The 22,519-nt window shown below is 36.8% G+C and overlaps 1 protein-coding gene and 1 non-coding gene across 7 annotated transcripts in view; one reads left to right on the top strand and one right to left on the bottom strand.

Annotated features, from left to right (window-relative positions):
• KATNAL1 (katanin catalytic subunit A1 like 1) overlaps nucleotides 1–22,519 on the bottom strand; it is a 99,183-nt gene that overhangs the window by 55,323 nt on the left and 21,341 nt on the right. For all 6 annotated transcript variants that reach the window (XM_003270229.4, XM_030818574.1, XM_003270230.4 and 3 more), the window contains exons 2-3: nucleotides 19,537–19,712; nucleotides 15,983–16,143 (exon numbers count right to left, since the gene is read on the bottom strand). In XM_003270229.4, the coding sequence (XP_003270277.1) occupies nucleotides 15,983–16,143; nucleotides 19,537–19,698 (323 nt within the window). In that variant the 5' untranslated portion in view covers nucleotides 19,699–19,712. The remainder of the gene's footprint in view (nucleotides 1–15,982; nucleotides 16,144–19,536; nucleotides 19,713–22,519) is intronic.
• LOC115836785 lies at nucleotides 17,683–17,785 on the top strand. Its single transcript, XR_004031803.1, has one exon. It is a non-coding gene; the product is annotated as a U6 spliceosomal RNA (small nuclear RNA).

Genomic DNA, 22,519 nt, shown 5'->3' with positions numbered 1-22,519 from the left:
TGGCTGATACAATTATTAAATACACATAAATGACACATACAGCAGCAATTATTCTGTCAAAAGTTAATTATTAATCACCAATAGAGGGCAACACAGACTATCCCCATCTAATAATCTTAACAACATAATGGAAAGGCAATAATTTTATTCATTACTGTCCTAAACCAAGAATAAGTAACTTTTTTTTTAGAAAAAAGCATTAAAAGCTGTAAGGACAGGAATTCTAAATAAGTCTATTTGTACAGTTTACTAATTTCTGTTTTACGACCAAGATGATTTTCTCTGCTTCTATAATGGAAAATTAAACATTTCATTCATCAAATTATAAATGGCAGAGCTAACAATGAAATCTTCTTTAAGTAATTTATGTTTTAAAATATTCATGTTTTGAGAATGTCTAAAAATCACAGAATCATTCAAATTATACAGTCCTCCAAATGTGATTAAAAATTTTGATAAATACATATAAGTATGCATTCAAAATAGCATATTTTGTTTCATCTACTGTGGAACTTGTCTCCTGCAAACACTAAAGTTTTGAGGCTTCTCAGCACAGTTTTTATCTCTTTTTGATTCTTGGGAAAGGGACTCTTATCACTTTGTGTCTAATCTTAGTTCTCTCTTGAAATGTCTCTACCTCTATTTTCCTACCTGTTCTCTCTATAGCTATGTATGTATCTGTAGCCCTCCAGATCCCATATGTGTATTCCATTTTTAACCACATGCCGTATCTATTATTATCTCCTTTCCAGCCTCACACTTATAATTCACCTAACTCATCATGGAGTTCCATTCCTCATATCAGAAAAGGTGACACATATGCATAATTCAAAGATAGGAAAATGGATAAAAAGCCATGAAGGTTGCAAACTAAGGGCCAAAACGGTAAGAAAAAGAAAAAAAAAAAAAGAAAAAAATCTGTTAACATGTTGCGAGTCTGATATAGCATATTTAGATGTTGGAATTAAACTACATCGTGAAATTTATAGAAGGCTGGCGAAAACCGTATGTCTATCTATAAGGTAACCATACACTGACATCTTAATCCTTGGAGTTCAGTACAGTTAAACAAGTATTTACTGAGGCCCCCATTAGGTGGTATATGGCCTCTACCACACTGACCCTAGGAGGAGACAAAGACAAGCAATCTTGTGAAAGAAATCCACAGGAAAGGAACTACAAAATAGTGCATAGTAATGGCTAAGAGGCATTTTGAAATTTAAAGTATTATTACATTATTATCTTTAGGACATTAGTAGTCTTTTAAGCATTCTGCCTATAAAGTAAAAATGTGATGAGTCTGGTAAAGAATAAAAAATTGTAATTGTTAAATTGCTCTATATCTAGTATTTCAATGTGACCACTGTTTTTTGACCTAATATTTTTTTTGATGGAAAGTAATAGAGTAAAACTTTACTTTTATTTGTATATACTTGTGTACATATAAATGTCTTTCCTGAATCAGATTTATGGGTATGGCCAAAGACAATAAAATGAGACCAACAATCTTTTCCACACAGAATTTGCATCAAGTCTGATCTTTTGTAAGTAGCTTCACCTGCTATTTAAATAGTCTGTTTTCTTTGTGGTCCTGCTTTTCAGACTCAAAAGCTAGCCAGAGCCTCCATTCACCAACAGCAAGCCCATCCCTCCCAGCTGGGTGCCAGGCTGCTCGCCCATGGCTGGGCTCGCTCTGCTGGACCTCACTGCTCAGGGTGCACTGCAGCAGGTCTCAGACAACATTCTTCTGCCTCCTCAGCTTGTGCTTTCCCACCTCAGCTTGCGATTCAGCGGCTGCCTAGGAGTCCTGCTGTAGTCCATTCTGCACACGCATCCCGCTCAGTAAAGCTGTATTATGGAAGAACTGGTTCAAAGCTCTTACACAGGCTGCATTCTGAGTGTTTGCCATTACTGACCTTGTCCTGCCACTCAATATTCTGACGGGCTCCTAAATGGTCTGAGTGAAACTGCTCAGGAAGCCAGATGTGTCGTTTGTGGCAAAGCCCCTGTCTCATAGGAAGTGTGCCTCTGCTTTGTAAGTCTTCCGTTCCATCTCGCTGCAATTGGATATTACATTTGTAACAGACTCTGTGGACTTCCCAAAGGACATCCTTGATTCTGTTCTGTACTTCTTTGTCCACTAGCGCATCACTGCACAATGTCATGCTTCAATTTAAGGACTCAGTGACAGCTTCCAGGCTGTGTAAACAATAAAGGTCTCAAGGCTTCTTTTACTAGTCTCTCTTTAAAAAGAGACTTTAGTAGGATTACATAGCATCCTTGACCTCTGCCCTAAAGGTCAAACAGACTGACATTGTACTAGCTTATAGCACTTCAAATTTAGAGAATTAACTGGTTAGATCTGCAGGTGAAAGACAAAAGTATCTATACTGTGCTCAATTCTCCTATTGGAGACTTCCCTATAGGAGTAAGAAATATGCCTTATTCTATCACATGCAAATAAGCCTCGTCTCCTTTGAAATCCAATACTTCCTCTTTCTAAGCTATATTAAATATCAATATTATATGTAAATGTTCCTACTGGTACTGCTTTATATAGTCTAGATACAAGTCCTCTGTCACATACATGCTTTGCAAATATCTTCTCCCAGTGTGTGATTTGCTTTTTTATTTTTGCATTTTATTTTCAACTTTTATTTTAGATTCAAGGGTACATGTACAGGTGCAAGTCTGTTAAAAAGGTATTTTACCTCTCTTAATGGTATCTTTCTTGATAAAGAGAAGGTCATAATTCTAGAAGTCCAATTTATCAATATTTTATATTTAATGCTTTAATGGCCAGTTTAATAAATCTTTGCCTACCCCGAGATCATGATGATATCCCTCCCATGTTTTCTAGAAGTTTTACTTTATTACTTTTAATATTTTAGGTACTGATTATTTTATATTAATTTTTGTATGACGTGAGGTGGGGAAGAAGAGAATCTCGATTTTTTTTCACCCAAATGGATAATCAATTACCCCAGAAGCATTTACTGATAAGACCCACCTTTTTCTACTAAATTTCAGTGGTGTCTTCGCAAACCAAGTGACTTTCCAGAATTTAATCACTGAGGATAACTTCTGGTTCTAAAAAGGACTTTAGAATTTTTAAATTATTTGCTATCAAATTATAAACAAATATTTTAAGTAGGAATCTTTAAAATATTACTAATCCTTTCAACAAATAGCTAAATCTTACTGAATGAAAGGCACTATGCTATACAACGTAAAAGGCTTTATTAAGGGTCGGACACAGTGGCTCACACTTGTGATCCCAGCACTCTGGGAGGCCGAGACGGGCAGATCACTTCAGGTCAGGAGTTCCAGACCAGCCACGCCAACATGGCAAAACCCTGTCTCTACTAAAAATACACAAATCAGCTGTACGTGGTGGTGGGCACCTGTAATCCCAGCTACTTGGGAGGCTGAGGCAGGAGAATCACTTGAACCTGAGAGGCAAAGGTTGCAGTGAGTTGAGATTGTGCCACTGCATTCCAGCCTGGGCCACAGAGCAAGGCTCCATCTCAAAGAAAAAAAAAAAGCATTCCCTCATTATCTAAGCAAATCAATCACATTCAGAAATATATTGAGCACCACAGACAATGGTATGATACGAGTTGATATGAGTTGTTTTGTACCCTCAAGGGTGCTTTTTGTGCAGAGAATACTCTTCAGAGGCTTACTTTGGTTTTTAAAATATTCAACTTATTAAATTTAAAAATGCAAAAAATAAGTTTTTCCTTAAAGCTTTCAGACTCAGCTACAATTTTTTTTTCTATGTATGAGCCTAGCAGATTTTAGAAGTCACTTTTAAGAGATTTATTATTATTATTTTTTTAAATCAGTCTCTCGGCCAGGTATGGTGGCTCATACCTGTAATCCCAGCACTTTGAGAGGCTGAGGCGGGCAGATCACCTGAGGTCAGGAATTCAAGACCGGCCTGCCCAACATGGCGAAACCCCATCTCTACTAAAAATACAAAAAATTAGCCAGGCATGGTGGCGGGCGCCTATAATCCCAGCTACTTGGGAGGCTGGGGCAGGAGAATCGCTTGAACCCAGGAGGCGGAGGTTGCCGTGAGCTGAGATCACACCACTGCACTCCAGCCTGGGCAACATGAACGAAACTCCATCTCAAAAACAAAACAAAACAAAAACAACAACAACAACAAAAAAAACAAAAAAGATGTCTCACCCACTCTGCTGCCCAGGCTGGAGTGCAGTGGCACAATCTCAGCTCACTGCAACCTCTGCCTCCCAGGTTCAAGCGATTCTCCTACCTCAGCTGGGATTACAGGAATGTGCCACCATGCCCAGCTAATTTTTGTATTTTTGTGGAGACAGGGTTTCACCACGTGGGCCAGGATGGTCTTGAACTCCTGTCCTCAAGTGATCTGCCCACCTCGGCCTCCCAAAGTGCTGGGATCACAGGGGTGAGCCAGAGCATCTGGCCCGCTTTTAAGAGATGTTAAAATAATGCTTGGTCCCATTTACAAACCTGGTTAATAAAATGCCACCAGAATTTTGTAACCAATATTAATTTAATATATTTTCTTCTTAGCTCTTATCTTACTTAGTAAAGCATAATTTACATATAATTACTTTTATAAACTTATAATAAATTAAGTGTACAAATAAGATAATATTAAATTTCTCCTAAGAGTTCCAGTAAAGTACTTAACATACATTTTCATGTACGAAAAAAATCACAAGTCGAAATTATTCCATAATACATTTAAAGTGGACTTGCATGCATGTCACCCTCATTAGCCTATTTTCTTAAATATTCCAAGTACATAAAAAACAAATATGCAAATATATACATATCCTTTAACAGAAAAATATTATTACCATAGTTTTTATCCTCTTAGACATGTCTAGCCTTAATTTTAAATCTTCCTGGAGTTAAAAGATCTGCTTAACTACTACAGAAAATACTTATCATCCAACTTAACCAAGGTAATAGTAAACCAGAAATTTCAGATGGTTTAAGATCTGGAGCTATAGACATACTTCTCACACCAAAAATTATACAATCCCATTTAATATGTTGGGGGTTGGATTCCTAGCATTTTGATGTTACCCACAACAGTTATTTAAACTGGGATATTGAGTGGATTCTTGTCAGTGTTTCTGATGAGCCATACTAAATCTTATTTAAAGTTGCTAAGCCATTCATTCAATCAATTCAAGAGTGGGGCAAGGGGTGTGAAAACTACTAAACCTTTCACTAATGATGGAATTCCATCACTCCCAGGCAAGTTAATCACCGCCTGTATCTTGCTTTTCTTTGGCTCTACAGATAGGTCATTGCCTTTACCATTAAATTCTAAAAATCTCTGAACTTGAAAAACCTAAGATATTTATTTTTTGCCTAACTCTAAAGACTTTAAAACTTGACGAACAATGATATTTTTTCATATTATCAGGACTATATAACTTCTACTCTACAGATAATAAAATAGTGTCAGTTGAACTTTAGATAAATTCTCACAGGTCTTTGTCCAGTTTATTGTCAACTTCTTAAATTATTCTACTGATTTATAAAACCAAGTGGATACTAAAAACATGTGACATACTGCCAGCATTCACTAAGCCTATAATTTAGCTGAATGTACATACATATTTTACAATTATACTAGACATCTCTTTCTGTTCACATAAACCCTGTAACTAAAGCCTTGCTGAAGAAGAATCCTCAACTCAAATATAAACAAGTCACAAAAAACAACAAATTGTAAGATAAGCCCCTCAAGAACTGATAATAGAACTACAAAAATAATATGTAGTGACAACAAAAATAAACAAGCTGAAAACCTTCCCACAATAAAAAATGCAGGAATTCTAGGTAAAATGTAACCAATATCCTTTTATATACATAGCTGATCTTACCATAAGGTAAGTGAAATACCTAATAGCCGAGAGAGAGAGAGAGAGAGAGAGAGAGAGAGAGAGAGAGAGAGAGAAATAGAAGCACAGGAGCTGAAGACATGGCAGTCCTTCAGTGTTTTGGGCCTCAAGACGTCTGAGGGCTTGAGATTTATTGACCACAAGTGAGATCTGAGACAGGATCGTAGGCCCACACAAGTCAAAGAAGTTGAATTGACACAAGTCAAAGAAGTTGAATTGAGACTACCACATAAAGCCAGGACCCTCAAAGGACAACCACCTTGGTAAAGGGTAGAATTTTAAAGACAGAATAAATAAGTACATTTTTCTACTTGGGTCTACATTCTACATTTGTAGAGTGAAGCGAAAGTGACCCCTAGATATAGTAGCAAAGGGCCCATCCTCATGTGATTTGTGACTCAATTTTACACTACCTTAAGCAGAGAAAGTGGGCCTAAAAGTGGGCCTAGGCAGGTAACATCCCTAAGGCACCTGGCTGAAGCAAACACAGATGTCTCAGGAGTGACACCTTCTTCCAAACAAGCCACATATTGAAATGACTTGTTAAATCCTTGCTGAAGAAACGTTCTCAACTTTACCACAAACAAGGCTCACGAGAAACAACAAAAAGCAAAATGACTCTCAATAACTTTGACAGGAGAACTACCAGCTATAGGCTACAAAATAAATGTTTAATATGATTAGAAGCATTTAAAAATTTTCAAGCAAAAGATGCACAAGTCTTAAGTAGTATAAATAAAAATAAATCTACACTTAAATAATTCATAGTGACACTGTTTAACCCAAAGACCAAAAAAAAACCTTAAAACCAATGGAAAAAAAGTTACCTATAAACAAACAACAAACAGACTGATAATACAAGCCAGAAGACAAAATACTATTACTAATGTCATCTTCAAAGCATAGAGACTAACTACCAAACTAGTGTTTTATACTAAAACATCATGTAAGAGTGACAGGAAAATACAGATATTTTGAGAAAAGAACTGTTAGTTTACCACTAATAGAGACCTTGGCTGTAAAAACTACTAAATATTCTTCAGCAAGGATGAAACTGAATCTAGAAATAGTGAAATGCAAGAAATGGTAAACAAAACCATTGGCAAACACATGAATAAACCTAAATAAGCATTTTATTTACTACTTCTTTCAACAAATATTTATTGAATACTCACACCGTGGCAGGCAATATTCTTGGTGCTGGGGGTGAAGCAGCAAACAAAAGGCCCTGACCTTACAAAGCTTACAATCTAGCAGGGACGGTAACACACACAAAATATAGTATAATATATAACATAAGAATATCGGGTGGCAATGAGTACTATAAAGAAAAATAAAGCTAAGGTAACAAGAGTGGTTACAGTGAAGGGGTAAATATTTTAAATAGGGTGGTCAGGGTAGGACTCTACGTGACACTTGAACAAATGCGGTGAGGGCATTTGCCATGTGAACATCAAGTGGCATGGAAGTAAGGGATAGGCAATGAAAATGGCAAACACATCTTGAGCTCTTCCTATGTGTCCAGATGTTCTTCACACTTTACATGGGTTAAATCATTTAATTCTCATAATAACCCTGTGAAGTAATTTTCATATTGATCCCCAACTTACAGAGGAGGAAAATGAGGGACAGGTTGAATGATCTGTCCTCAGAGAAGCCATGTGGTAGGGCTAGGAGAAGAACCTGTTCTTGCACTGCTATAAAGAAATACCTGAGACTGGGTAATTTACAAAGAAAAGAGGTGTTATTGGTTCACAGTTCAGCAGGCTGTACAGGAAACTGGCATCTGTTCAGCTTCTGGAGAAGCCTCAGGAAACTTACAATCATGGCAGAAGGTGAAGGGAGAACAGACACATCATATGGCCAGACCAGCAAGAGGCTGGGGGGGAGGAGGCGGTGGGGAAGGTAGGAGAGGTGCTACACACTTTTTAACAACCAGATCTCTTGAGAACTCTATCTTGAGAACAGCACCAAAGCGGGAAATCCACCCCCGTGATCTAATCACCTTCCACCAGGCCCCTCCACCAACATTAGAGATTACAATTCAACATGAGATGTGGGCAGGGACATAGATCCAAACTATATCAGAACCCTTGTAGCCTGGTGAATTGTCAAGTTCTATGCAAAGAAAACATGAGCTCCTGGAGGGTAAGGACCTTCTTTCTACTGCTCTTTGGCTCCACAGGGCTCACAAAGCTAAGGACTAGGGAGCAACAAGTGGAAGAGGTAAGAGAAAGAAGCTGCAGTCAGAATAAAAGAAAAGAGGGAAAAAAACAGAATTGTGTAATGTCACAGAAGCCTTAGGAGGGAAAAAGAGAGTTCCAAAGAAGGTAGTCGACATTATCAAGTATTACGAAGGTTAAACAATGTAAGTCCAGAGAAGAGGCATTTCACTATTAAGTGAGGAAGCTGTTTGGTATTTTCAAGAATTCAGTCCTAATACTGCAATGACTGAAGAGCAGCAGGATTTCTTGTAATTAAGAAAAAAGGGGCCGGGCACAGTGGCTTATGCCTATAATCCCAGCACTTTGGGAGGCCGAGGCGGGCAGATCATGAGGTCAGGAGTTCGAGATCAGCCTGACTGACATGGTGAAACCCTGTCTCTACTAAAAATACAAATATTAGCTGGGTGTGGTGGCTCACGCCTGTAATCCCAGCTACTCAGGAGGCTGAGGCAGGAGAATCGCCTGAACCCAGGAGGCAGAGGTTGCAGTGAGCTGAGATCGCGCCACTGCACTCCAGCCTGGGTGACAGAGCAAGACTCGGTCTCAAAAAAAAAAAAAAAAGAAAAAAGAAAAAGAAAAAAGGGGCAGTGAAGGGCAACAAATGTATACTATACATTAAACAGCAGTTTGCAAGGAAGAAGGGAAATGACAATCACTAACATGCAGCAAGGCAAAGATCTTTTCAACAAAAACGTACAAGTAATGTGTTAAGGCTTCATTCTGACTTACCACTATCTTGTTCCCACTACTTAATCTTTAATGAATTATAATTTGTCTTTCAGTTGCTTTTTCTGTAACATTAAAAAAAAAGACAGAAATGCCAAGTTTTTAGGTACTTACTGTATTACATATCTAGAACTGGAGAATGGAAACTTAAGAGTGACCACTGAGTTCTATAAAATAATATAAATGCTCACTATAGAAAACTTACATAAAAGGAACAATAAAATAAAATAACCAAATGCAATGTCCTCCCACCCTTGGAACACATTAGATCAGAATTTAGACCTTGAAAAACACCCTGTTCTCAATCTCAGATAGTCTTGCTTGCATTTTTCTCCTTGCTGAAATGATTGCACAAGCGCTCACCTCTATATCTGCCCACCTCTCTACAACCACACCCTTACATACCACTGCCTCCCTACTGTGACTGAGCCAGCTGCCCATGCACTCCCTCTACATGTGCATTAGATCCCATCTCCTCTTGTCACCTCAAAGGCATTGCTCCAGTAGTTGTCCATCTAGCCCATACATCAACTTTCCTCTTTCTACTGCAGCATTCCCATCAGCATACAAACATCCTGTTATTCCTTTCTCTCTAAAACAACAAACCTCAACTACCTGTCTTCCCCAACTAGCACTCACTCTCCTGGCTCCCTTTTTCAGCAAGACTCATTGAGGGAACTGTGCATACTTATCGTCTTCTGCTCCTCTCTCTGCATTCTCTGAACCCATTCCATCATTCTCTACCATTTCACCAAAACTGTGCATCAAGGCCACCAGTCATCTCCTGCTGCTAAATCCATGCCAATTCTCAATCCTTATCCTATCTGACCTACACTCATTTGATAAAGTAACTTAGAATCTTTAAGCCTGAGTGTCTTCTTCTAAAAAATAGAGACGATAATAATAGTACCTATTTTAAGGATGGTTATGAAGATTTAAAAAGAAACCATGTAAAAGCACAATACCTGGTTCACAGTTAAGAACTCACTAAATGTCAGTTATTAGTGTGTTTAATCAGCCCTGCTACTTACACTCTACTCAGTCTAAAAATAGGGTCCATCCCATACTTCAGAAACAGAATTTTAGAAGATAATATGACTCCAGAATTTTAAGAAAATGAGTATAATCTCAATCTGCCAATAGTATTAGGCAAATAACCTATTCCATCATATAAAGAATGAACTTAAAATTTCTTTGTCATTAGTTGCTGGTGATTCTGAAATAACTACACGAATCCCAATCTCTCTTAAAGTCTGGTTCTCATTTCTAACTCCTATTCAACAGCTTGATCTAGATATTATCTGCTCCAATTTTTCTCTCATTCTCTGTATCTCATTAAATACCAAATGCAGTCCATTCTAACTCAGTAATGGCTCTCACACCCATCTACAAAATTGTAAGCCTAAGAGAGCAGGGAACATGTCTGTTTCTGCATCCCACCGTATGTGGGACAGCACCAGGCACAGTACTAGGCTTAATAGAGGCCAGCATCCTACAAAGCAATCTCACTTCAATATACATTTTACAGAAAGGAAAATGAGGTATATAGAAAGGAACTTGCATGATCACTCAATTAGTAGTGGAACTGATAGAAAAACTTGCTCCCCAACCTTCTAATCTCAGGAAAATAACTGAGCCAGAGCCTGGGTGAAATACCTGTATGCATGAATGACAGTTTATTCTCTATCAGTACTTGACTTTGACCTGAATTGATCTTTTCACTGCAAATGGGGATGTAAAATACTGCCAGTTAATCTCTCTGAGTACCGACAGAAACATAAGACAACAACTTTAATACCAAGTCAATAAAAACTTCCTCTTTGCTGAAATTCTACAGAATAGCACTAATTCGATTTAAAAAATCAATTTTCCTATCTATATGTATACAGAAACACAGTGTACCATTGCCCTTGGTTCTTGAGAAGGCCTATTAGTTTTAGCGCGCCTATACAGAAGAAATCATTAATTTCAGGCTTGGGTGTCCTATTCTCACTGCTACCTCCCCCAAAAGATGTAACTTTGAAAGACCTACCACTTGGAATAAATTGGTACTATATAGCCATTATAAAGAACAGTATGGAGAGTCCTCAAAAAATTAAATAGAACTACCTTATGATCCAGCAATCCCACTTCTGAGCATACATTTTCTTCTGAGCCAAAGAAAATGAAATCAGTGTGTCAGATCTCTGCACTCTCATGTTCATTTCAGCATTACTGGTAATAGCCAAGATATGGAAACAAACTAAACATACATTGACAGATGAATGGATAAAGAAAATGTGTGCGTGTATGTTGGGGGTGGGGTGTACACACACACACACACACACACACACGCACACACACAAGAATATTATTCAACCTTAAAAGAGAAGGAAATCCTACCATCTCCTTGTGGCAGGTGAAATAGGCCAGATGCAGAAAGACATATACTACATGATCTGACTGTGGTAGTCTGTTTTTGTTTTGTTTTTTGTTTTTGTTTTGCATTGCTATAAAGAAATACCTGAGGATGGGTAATTTATAAATAGGGGTTTACTTGACTCATAGTTCTGCAGGCTGTACAAGCACAACACCAACATCTGCTTGGCTTATGGTGAGACCTCAGGAAGCTTACAATCATGGCAGAAGGCAAAGGGAGAAGCCAGCATATCACATGGCAAAAGAGTGAGCAAGAGGGATTGCGGGGGGCAGTGCTACACTCTTGTAAACAATCAGATCTCACGTGAACTCAGCAAGAACTCACTCATTACCAAGGAAATGGTACTAAGCCATTCATGAGGAATCTGTCCCCATGATCCTGTATCTCCCATCAGGCCCCATCTCCAACAATGGAGGTCACATTTCAACATGGGATTTGAATGGGACAAACATCAAAACCATATTACTCATTTATATGTGGAATATAGAAAGAGTCAAACTCATAGAAAGACAGTAGAGTGGTTACTACCAGGGACTAGGGGAGAAGAAAATGGGGTGATATTGGTCAAAGGGTACAAAGTTTCAGTCATGCGAGGTAAGTTCTAGATATCTAATGTACAGCCAGGTGACTATAGTTAACAACAGTGTACACTTGAATCTGCTAAGAGGGTAGATCTTAAGTGTTCTCACCACAAAATGAAAAACAAAAGAAATGTGAGGTAATTGATATGCTAATTAGCTTATTGTGATAAATATTTCAAAACACACATATATATATCAAATAATCTACCTGTATATCTTAAATATATACAATTTTTAATTGTCAATTATACCTCAAAAAAGTTGGGGGAAAAAAGGACCTACCATATTTATTTTTTAAGCTAAATAAAGAATAGCTTATTGAATATATACCATGTTGAATACTGCTGCAATATAGAAAATACTACTTTCGTGGCTTCAGGTATTACTGGAAGAAACCAACTCATTAAAGAAAATGTAGTTAATAAGCCTACATGTAAACTATTATAAAATCATTTTGTTAATACAAGAATATTTTAGGACACCAAGAATGAGCTAGAGACTTCATCTCTTTGGAGTTTAATTCTAAAATTGCCACTACCTACCATCACAATCCTACTTTTGTAGCTCAGTTTCCTCACATTTAAGGCAATCAATCAAAATTTTAAAATATTATTTTGATTTATCCAAGCAACTGCTGGTGATTTAAACCTTAATTATGATTAAACTCAGCAGATGCATGACACAGAAGTAGAACTTCAAACAATGTGGCAAAACCACTGATGGAAAACCACAGTACACAGATTACCTTGGTAGTCAGCAATAGGGATGGAGAAGTGTGTGTTAAAAGTCAATGAAGTGAAAAGAACAGAACCATAAACAGGGCTACCAAATTAGTGGCTAATGCCAATCACACCAGAAGCATCTCTGAAATGCTTTGTATAAAACAAGGTAAATTACAAGGTGACAGATGGCAAAAAAGAAAAAACAAAACAAGATGAAGTAAATATTATATTTTCCTATTGACTTAAATTGTAATTTGTGTGATGCTCGCTTAGAAAGTTCTTTTTAGTTACCTTTAAAATATCAAAATTTCATTAAGCATTTTCAGTTTCTTTATTCTTCCACTACTAGTAAGAATGTTAACAAGTAGATAACACCAGGATATACAGATGTGTATCAAAATATACCCGTAATACACCCACTGAGTATATATGCAAAAGTAATACAGCAGAGTGCATACAAATAAGACTCTTGAAGATGAAGAGACTTGGGTTCAAATCCTGGCTCTGCTACTTTCTTGTTCAGATGACTTTGGAAAAATTACAAACTGTAAGCTTCAGTTTCCTCCACTGTAAATGGGGTTCATAATAATAAATTAGCGATGATAATATGCATATACAATAACAGTACCTAAACTTCATGGGATCACTTGAGTTTTAAATAAAATAATGCCATATAACATATACAGGAAGTGACTAATAATTATTAGCTATCATCCTTTCCCTGAAAATAATCACCAACTGCTTAAGACTTGGACATTTAAAAAGCCATATCCTCTCTGTGGAGTTATTGAAATGTTTCAGGAAACTAAGGAATTATGAAGAATCTGCAGGGAGAAAATAAAATGACTTGTTTTATGAATGAGGCTATCATTTTTAATTGTTATTCTTGCTATTTCTCTGAAAGAATGTTGTAGTTCTTTATTTCAGAGGTGACCATTAATTTTAATTACTTATTACATGCCAGTTGCTGTCTTAATTTTTTTAATTCAATTCCATGAAGCAGAGATCCCCATTTTACAGATAGTGAGACTAATGTTTAGAGAGGTTAAATAGCTTGCTCAAGGTCATAAAGCAAGTAGGTTTCAGAAGCAGAATTCACAATCTCATCAACTCAAGTCAAATGTCTTTCCATTAAACCAAGAATATCCAATGACTGTATCTATCATTCACTATCACTAAGTGAAAATCTTATTGTATTTGTTTTACATGACCTGGAGAAGAAACGAAGTTTATAAAACAAGAAAAATATTATTATACAACTCTAACCTTCCATAACCTTCGTCTAAATTTGCAATCTGAATATTTATCAGCCCTTGCATACATTCTGTGCCACAAACCAGCATAAGATTTAGTTCGTTAACATTTGCCTTACATTGTTAATTGATGAAGGACCCACTGTTTTTGCTTACATAGAAATTTTATTCATAAAGTTTTAAACTATTAATCCCATGCCATTACTCAATGTATTATATTTCCTTCTCTAGTAGAACCTTGTGGAGTTGCTAGGTGTTTTCTGATTGTTGTTGATGATATACATGGGAATGAAAATCTTTTTTTTTCCAGACAATATACAATCTGAGATTTGCTTTTATTCAGGGTTTCTGATCCAAAGAGGAAAAAAAAAAACCACACATACAATGGCTATGCACAAAGAAAACTTTTTTTAAAAATTTAGTACAAAGAAAGGAGAATCAGAGAAAAACATTCTGGTCCATTCATCTTTCATTTTCATTTAGAAAAAGGATTTAAAAACAAGTACAAAAATAAGTCAGATCTATGTTATGAACAGTTAAGAAAGGACAAAGAAAAGAAAATAACTGGACTAGTGTCATTCTACTGATACGTTTTGAGATTAGTAGTCATCATTGGGAAAATGTCATCCACAACTTTTTATTCAGTTTGAGCCATCAGTGTTAGTTATTATCTGCGGACATTGCTATTTGAAATGAATCATGGTGCTCTAGCAATTCAGAGCAGATATTCCTATATTTGAAGTTATTGTCAGCTTTTAGCTTTAAACTAGAAGTATATTTCAGAATTAATGACTTTCAGTAAAAAAACACGGTATTTCATTATACATACAGGAAAATTTCAAGTTATAGTAGGTTAAAATGTCATTCTTTCTTTCAGTATTTTGGAACTTCCATGGTAACAATGTTATGATTCTTAAAACACCGCCTTTTGAGGGATTATGGGTTACCTTAGTATAAAACACCTGAAGGTGGTTACATCAGAGGAAAAATACATTGTTGTAGACCTTAAAAAAGAATCCTCATGTACTGTTTTCACAATGAAAATCACAAAGTTATCTGTAATTCAGTGGAAAAAATCCAAAGGAATAAATTAACCACTTTTCATAGTTCTTAAAACATTTTTAGAAAATTTCAACAGATGATTACAACTACTGGCCAAAGGAAAACGTATTTTCTACCATGCAATACTCTGGCAATAATAAAGCGGACAGAAAGCCAGAAAGACCTAAACTCACATCCTGATCTAGCATGATTAGGGCCTCTCAGGTTTCAGTTTCCTTGTGAAACTAATGGTGTTAACTCATTCGATGTTGGTTGAATGCCTACTACGTACCAAACCCTGCAGTAGCAATGAAAGTTTATTATTTAATTTTTAAGTAAATAAAACTATGGTCCTTATCCTTGCAAACCTTTTGAAGCAACAAATAAATGCAACATGATAACCACTACGAACAAACTGCTATGTCTGGGCAAATCAAAAGAGGCTGCAGAGGGGATAGTCAGTTGAGTTGAGACTTGAATGAATATGAGTTGTTTAGAGATGGGGATTATGGGTATTCCTTGAAGAAAGAAGACACTGCACAGACAAGATGACAAAAAAAGGCAAAAAGAGAGAGGTTTAACGTAAATGATGCACAGGCTGGGTATTAGAGAAAACTGGTGGGAAATGCCACACTGAGGAATGTGACCTTTAAGCAATAAGCCTCTTAAACATTATTGGTAAGGTTCCTTCTACACTAAAACTCTGGAAATTGACTGTAGGCCCAACAAGGAAAATTCAATTTCTCCACCACTTCATTTGAAGTTGTTAGAGTCTCTTCAAGAAAAAAGCAAAAACTATCCAAGTTTTGATGCTGCCATTATGAAACCCAAAAGACCTCTCTTAACTGATAAATTTTAGGACTAGCAATAGGCATCTATTGTTATTAGCATAATAAAGCATTCTAAAAGCAAGATATATAACAAGTAATTTACTTCTGTACTTTATCAAATACAAAACTGTAAACCTATAAATGTGAATATTAAAAACAGATACTGAATTTACATATCCCCCAAAATAATTTTTCATACTTTGTTCAAAACATGCTTCACTGTGAACATCAATTAACTAGAAGCACCTAAAGAGAATATAAAGTCCTATTTACCTGTGTTCTGCAGCAACAGGAGGTGGCCAAACAGCAGGATCTCTAAATGGTTCATCTTGACAGGACACAGGAAAATCTGGAGGCTTGTCGATTTTAAAACTTTCTAAAGTGCTAACAATACTTTTAACTTGTTCATACTCTTCCAATAATTCCTGCCGAACCTTTAAAAAAAAAAAAAAAAAAACAGGCTTTATGCTAGAAGCTGTTTAAATACTTCATAAATTGTAAATAATAAATTACTATAGAGTGCATGTTTTCTTAATGTCAAAGTGTGAAAAATGAATCACTAAAACATTCATAAATGCAAAGAACTATTTCAAGTAATACTGAGAAAAGGGCAGAAATTAGTTTGAAAAAACCGTAATTCTATACCTTTTAATAAGTAGTTAAATATCTTTCATAATGGAATTCCATTTCTACCAAAGAACATGATGATCATTAATACAATTTAAAACAATCAGCTAAGTAGGAAACAAGTTAAACATTCCAAGAAATCTAAAATATTGTGCTAAATACTTTTAATATATTTGTAAATAGATCCCAAAAAATTATAAGCCAAAAATTTCAACAGCATTTCCTATTCCCAATATCACTAAATATAAAATGCCTGTCACGAGTGTCTGAAAGCTAGAAGCAGTATTATACTATGAATTAAAAACTTCCAGTTTTTATTTAAATTCTCCTTCACCTGAAATCTGAATTATTTTTGCCTTATTTAAATTATTTCGAGTTCTGAGTAAAGTTTATTTTGATTTCAAAGACAAGATTTCTCCTGTATTTAAAAAATTTAACTGAACATATACTATCAGGAAATTCTTGTGTTTTCAAACTTTGAGCCCAAACTAATTTTCCAAAGCAAACAGATAAAGATTAAAAACTACAGTCAAGACCAGCCTGGGGAAACAAAAACATTACTACAGGCATGACAGCATGAGTCTGTAGTCCTAGTGCGAGTCTATAGTCCTAGCTACTCAGGAGGCTGAGGCAGAAGGATCACTTGAGCCCAGGAGTTCGAGGCTACAATCACGCTCCTGCACTCCAGCCTGGGCAACAGAGCAAGAATCCATGTCAAAAAAAAAAAAAGAAAGAAAATTACAATTATAAATTCATTTTAACAATTCTTTTTTTTAACCAGAAAGCACGTCATACTGTAAAGCAGAGTATAAGAAATTTTCCCTCATCTTTATATTGAATAATATATTAAAAGGAACATATGAAGGAGTTACAGATCCAAAGAAAAAGCCAGGTAAAATTCAACAGCTAATACATACAATTACAGAATATGCTATACTGGAAGAAATGTTATTTCAGAACTCAATGGAAAGAAACACAGTAGAAATGTTTGAGTAGAAATGGTCACTATTTAACATATACAATTCAGAATATATCAAAAATATTTCCATAATAATTAAAATACCCTGCCTGTGGCTAATAGGAAGGATAGAAGAAAACAACTAAAAATTTGAGCCTGAGTTGGAGCAAGTATATTGTTCTCAATCAACATAATTTGGTAACATTTAAGTTGGAAAATAAGTCAAATTTACCCTCAAAACTTAGGAAAACATCAATCTCTGACTAATGGAAAAATTAGAAGAAACACTTGAAAGGCATTAGTACATAAAATGGAAACTTCAAAGAAATGCTTGACTTTTTACTTTTAATTTTTAGAAGATTTTAAATTTTAACACTAAGTGGGGAGTGTCTGCATTGGCAGCACATATACTAAAATTGGAATAACACAGAGATGACCAGCATGTTCCCTGCATGAGATGCACACAAACTCCTGGAGTGTTCTGTATTTTTTTACTTAACGTTTTCTAAAAAGGATGTTACGTTGTTTTAGTATGACAGGTGAAAAACACAAGCTTAAATAATAAGTCCTTATAAAACAAAAGCCAATTTTGTTTAAACATCATTGAAGACGCTTTTATTTCCTTAAAGATATATTGCTTATAAGTATGATTTGTAAAAAAAAAAAAAAAAAAAAAAAAAATTCTTTTTTAAAAGTTACAATTAATTTGGAATTGGAGCAGCAAAGCAAGAACTATGCTAAAAGATACTGATCAATTAAAACATTAATTTAAAAAACGGTAAGTAGGTAAGTTAAAATTCAAGTTTTTATTAACTGTCTTATTAAATAATCAAATTATATAGTCAAAAGACAGCAAATATAGTAATGTTTTTTATTAGATTACTGACTCATTTGTATTTTTAAGGAGTCTTTCAAAAGAGTTTTGCAAAATGGGTCAAAACAACATGTAAATAAGAAAGGGAAAAGGGCAAGTATGAATACTTTATTTCAGGTCCAGCACAGTGGCTCACACATGTAATACCAGTGCTTCGAGAGGCCAAGGCAGGAGGATCACTGGAGGCCAGGGGTTTGAGACCACCCTGGGCAACATAGCAAGACTCAGTCCTTACAAAAAATTTAAAAATTAGCTGGACGTAGTGGTGTGAACCTATCCCCCTAGCTACTTGGGAAGCTGAGGTGGGAAGATCACTTGAGCCCAGGAGTTTGAGGCTGCAGGGAGCTGTGATGGCACCACTGCACTCCAGCCTGGGTGACAGAGCAAAACCCTGTCTCTTAAAAAAAAAAAAAAAGAAAGAAGGAAAGAAAGAAAGAAAGAGGCTGGGCACGGTGGCTCATGCTTGTAATCCCAGCACTTTGGGAGGCCGAGGCAGGCGGATCACGAGGTGAGGAGATCCAGACCATCCTGGCTAACACGGTGAAACCCTGTCTCTACTAAAAAACACAAAAACTTAGCCAGGCATGGTGGCAGGCACCTGTAGTCCCAGCTACTCGGGAGGCTGAGGGAAGAGAATGGCGTGAACCTGGGAGGTGGAGCTTACAGTGAGCCGAAATCACGCCACTGCACTCCAGCCTGGGCAACAGAGTGAGACTCCGTCTCAAAAAAAAAAAAAAAAAAAGAGTGGGCCAGGTGTGGCGGCTCACGCTTGTAATCCCAGCACTTTGGGAGGCTGAGGTGAGTGGATCACTAGGTCAGGAATTCAAGACCAGCCTGGCCAACATGGTAAAACACTGTTTCTACTAAAAACACAAAAATTAACTGGGCGTGGTTGCACATGCCTGTAGTCCCAGCTACTCAGGAGGCTGAGGAGGAGAACTGCTTGAACGTGGGAGGCAGAGGTTGCAGTGAGCCGAGATTGCACCACTGCACTCCGGCCTGGGAAACAGAACAAGACTCTGTCTCAAAAAAAAAAAAAAAAGAATGAATGAATGAAATATTTTATTTCAAAAGTTTGCAGTCACACAATTAGGTAACTGATCATGAAAAGAGAAAAAAGTTAAAGTAGATTCAATTGGAATTAAATATCTTCAAAACATACCTCACGAAATATATGATCAAAAAACAAAACATTAACTAGGTAAGATACCAGAAAATTATTCGAGTATATTTTAAATGTATTTCAGCATTCAGATAAATAGGAACTATTTCCATCTCAAACTCAAAATTAGATTTTCCAACTCTAATCTTTCAAGTATAATAGGGCACTGCCGTCCTAACTCATCTAATACTTTAATATCATCTTACCTGTTGCCATTTGCCTTTGATAGCTGGATCTCTGACTGACTGGCAATGTCTCTGAATCTGCTGCATCACCCCCTGGTAATATACCATTGATGAGTCATAATTTCCAAGAAGGGCATATTCTCTTCCTTTCTTTGCATTATCACAAATCTCAGCCAAATTCATCTTCTTTCAGAGACCTAAACATAAAACATAATGACTTTTTTTAAAGTTTTCAGCACTGACTTTAAAATATTTATTATTCTTTAAAATATGTTTAAAACTACCTTTTTTTTTTTTTTTTTTTTTTTTTGAGACAGAGACTCACTTTGTTGCCCAGATTGGAGTGCAGCAGCATGATCTTGACTCACTGCAACCTCCACCTCCCAGGTTCAAGTGATTCCTGAGTAGCTGCGACTATAGAGGGATGCATCACCATGCCCGGCTAATTTTTGTATTTTTAGTAGAGACGGGTTTCACCGTGTTGGCCAGGCTGGTCTCGAACTCCTGTCCTTAGGTGATCCACCCACCTCAGCCTCCCAAAGTGCTGGGATTACAGGCATGAGCCACTGCGCCCAGCCTAGAACTACTTTGAAAGTCAAAATAGTTACCATTCTTTGAGGTTATCTGAATGCATCTTATAATACTAAACAAAGTTTTCAAATTTGGAAGTACAAAGGAGATTATAAAAGAACACCCATGGAAATAATAGGGATAGAGGTTACACAACTCTGAACTGATTTATTTACAGGTACATAAAACTGGACACTAGTTTTCCTCATTCCTTTATAATTACCATAGGCTGCAATAATAGATGAACTTGTTTTGTTTTATTCAATTTATTCTTGACAACATAAAAAATATGAATATCACATAAATATACGAATATATTTTCTACTGAAGTCAGTTGAAACTGTAAAAACTAGTTCTCACTAAAACTTCTTGGCCCCAAGAATAAAAAGTTATACTTAAAGAATACATTTTAAAGAACAGTCTATAGTTGTCCATGTACCATTTATATTCATGTAATTGCCTCAAACTTAAATCTAAGCAAACACCTATAAATTACACTCTCTGAACCCCAATTTGTAATCTTCTAAGACCTCATCATTCTCTATAGCTCTTTGGCTGTGCAAATAACTTGTTATTTTCCTTTCTATAAGATGTTAGTTAGAATACCCTCTAGATTTCTGGCTTCCACCAGAGCTCTCCAGTCCAGTAATTCTGGCTTTTCTTCCAGGCTTTCCAAAAGTCTCCTAGAATCATCCAAGGCTTCTATGCAAAGATACTTTCCTCCCAAGACTAAAAAGAATAGCAAGTCCAGAGTTACAGGAGAATGATATCCTGAGAAAGAGTCAAAATTGCCTTCTGATTTCCAGGAGTAGTAAACCAATGAATACACATAAAGAAGAAAATCAAAATACTATTCTATGTCTTCTTCAGGGAATTAAACTTTGGTTTGGGGAGCCTGACTCTTCTACTCTGACTCTCAATCTCTTATCTGTTCTTCAGGGACTCAAAAATTCTTCCTGAAAATTAACCATCACTAGTTCTAGACATTTCAACAGACTCCAAAACATTTTTAAAAATAAATGTTTATGTGTTTGGCATGTTATTTTCCCCTTATAGATTCCATGAAGGCAGAGTTGTATTACTTGAGAATCACACTGCAAAAAATAGTACACTACTAATATGGTTTGGCTCTGTGTCCCTACCCAAATCTCACCTTAAATTGTAATAATCACCACGTGTCAAGGGCGGGACCAGGTGGTGGTAATGGATCAAGGGGACAGTTTCCTCCATGCTGTTCTTGTGATAATGAGTAAGTCTCATGAGATCTAATGGTTTTATAAGCGTCTGGTATTCCCCCTGCTGGCATGCATTCTCTCTCCTGCTGCCCTGTGAAGAGGTGCCTTCCACCATGATTCTAAGTTTTCTGAGCCTCCCCAGCCATGTAGAACTTGGAGTCAATTAAACCTCTTTTCTTTATAAATTACCCAATCTCAAGTTTTTCTTCATAGCAGTGTGAGAAAGGACTAATACAGTAGACTAGTACCAGGAGTGGGGTGCTGCTACAAGGATACCTGAAAATGTGGAAGTGACTTTGGAACTGGGTAACAGGTAGAGGTTGGAACAGTTTGGAGGGCTCAGAAGAACACAGAAAAATGTGGGAAAGTTTGGAACTTCCTAGAGACTTGCTGAATGGTTTTGACCAAAATGGTGATAGTGATATGGACAATGACGTTCAAGCTGAGGTGGTTGCAGATGAAGATGAACTTGTCCTTGCTGTGCTTTGGCAAAGAGACTGGCAGCATTTTGTCCCTGCCCTAGAGATTTGTGGAACTTTGAACTTGAAAGAGGTGTTTATGGTATCTGGCAGAATAAATTTCTAAGCAGCAAGTGTTCAAGAGGTGATTTGGAGCGGGGGATTGCTCTTAAAAGCATACAGTTTTAAGCATTCACAAAGATATGGTTTGGAATTGGAATTTATGTTTAAAAGGGAAGCAGTGAATAGAGGTTTAGAAAATGTGTAGCCTGACAATGCAATAGAAAAGAAAAACCCGGCTGGGCGTGGTGGCTCACGCCTGTAATCCCAGCACTTTGGGAGGCCGAGGCAGGCGGATCACGAGGTCAGGAGATCAAGACCATCCTGGCTAACACAGTGAAACCCTGTCTCTACTAAAAATACAAAAAAAATTAGCCGGGCGAGACGGCGGGTGCCTGTAGTCCCAGCTACTCGGGAGGCTGAGGCAGGAGAATGGCATGAACCCCGGGGGGCGGAGCCTGCAGTGAGGCGAGATCGCGCCACTGCACTCCAGCCTGGGCAACAGCGAGACTCTGCCTCAAAAAAAAAAAAAAAAAAAGAAAAGAAAAGAAAAGAAAAACCCATTTTCTGGGGAGAAATTCAAGCCAGCTGCAGAAATTTGCATAAGCAACAAGGAATCAAAAGCTAATCACCAAGACAATGGGGAAAATGCCTCCAGGGCATGGCAGAGATGTTGACAGC

This window comes from Nomascus leucogenys, chromosome 9 (genome assembly GCF_006542625.1).
Source record: "Nomascus leucogenys isolate Asia chromosome 9, Asia_NLE_v1, whole genome shotgun sequence".
Lineage (NCBI taxonomy): Eukaryota > Metazoa > Chordata > Mammalia > Primates > Hylobatidae > Nomascus > Nomascus leucogenys.
Note: the sequence above shows the minus strand (reverse complement) of the source record. Positions and strands in the feature narration are given on the sequence as shown.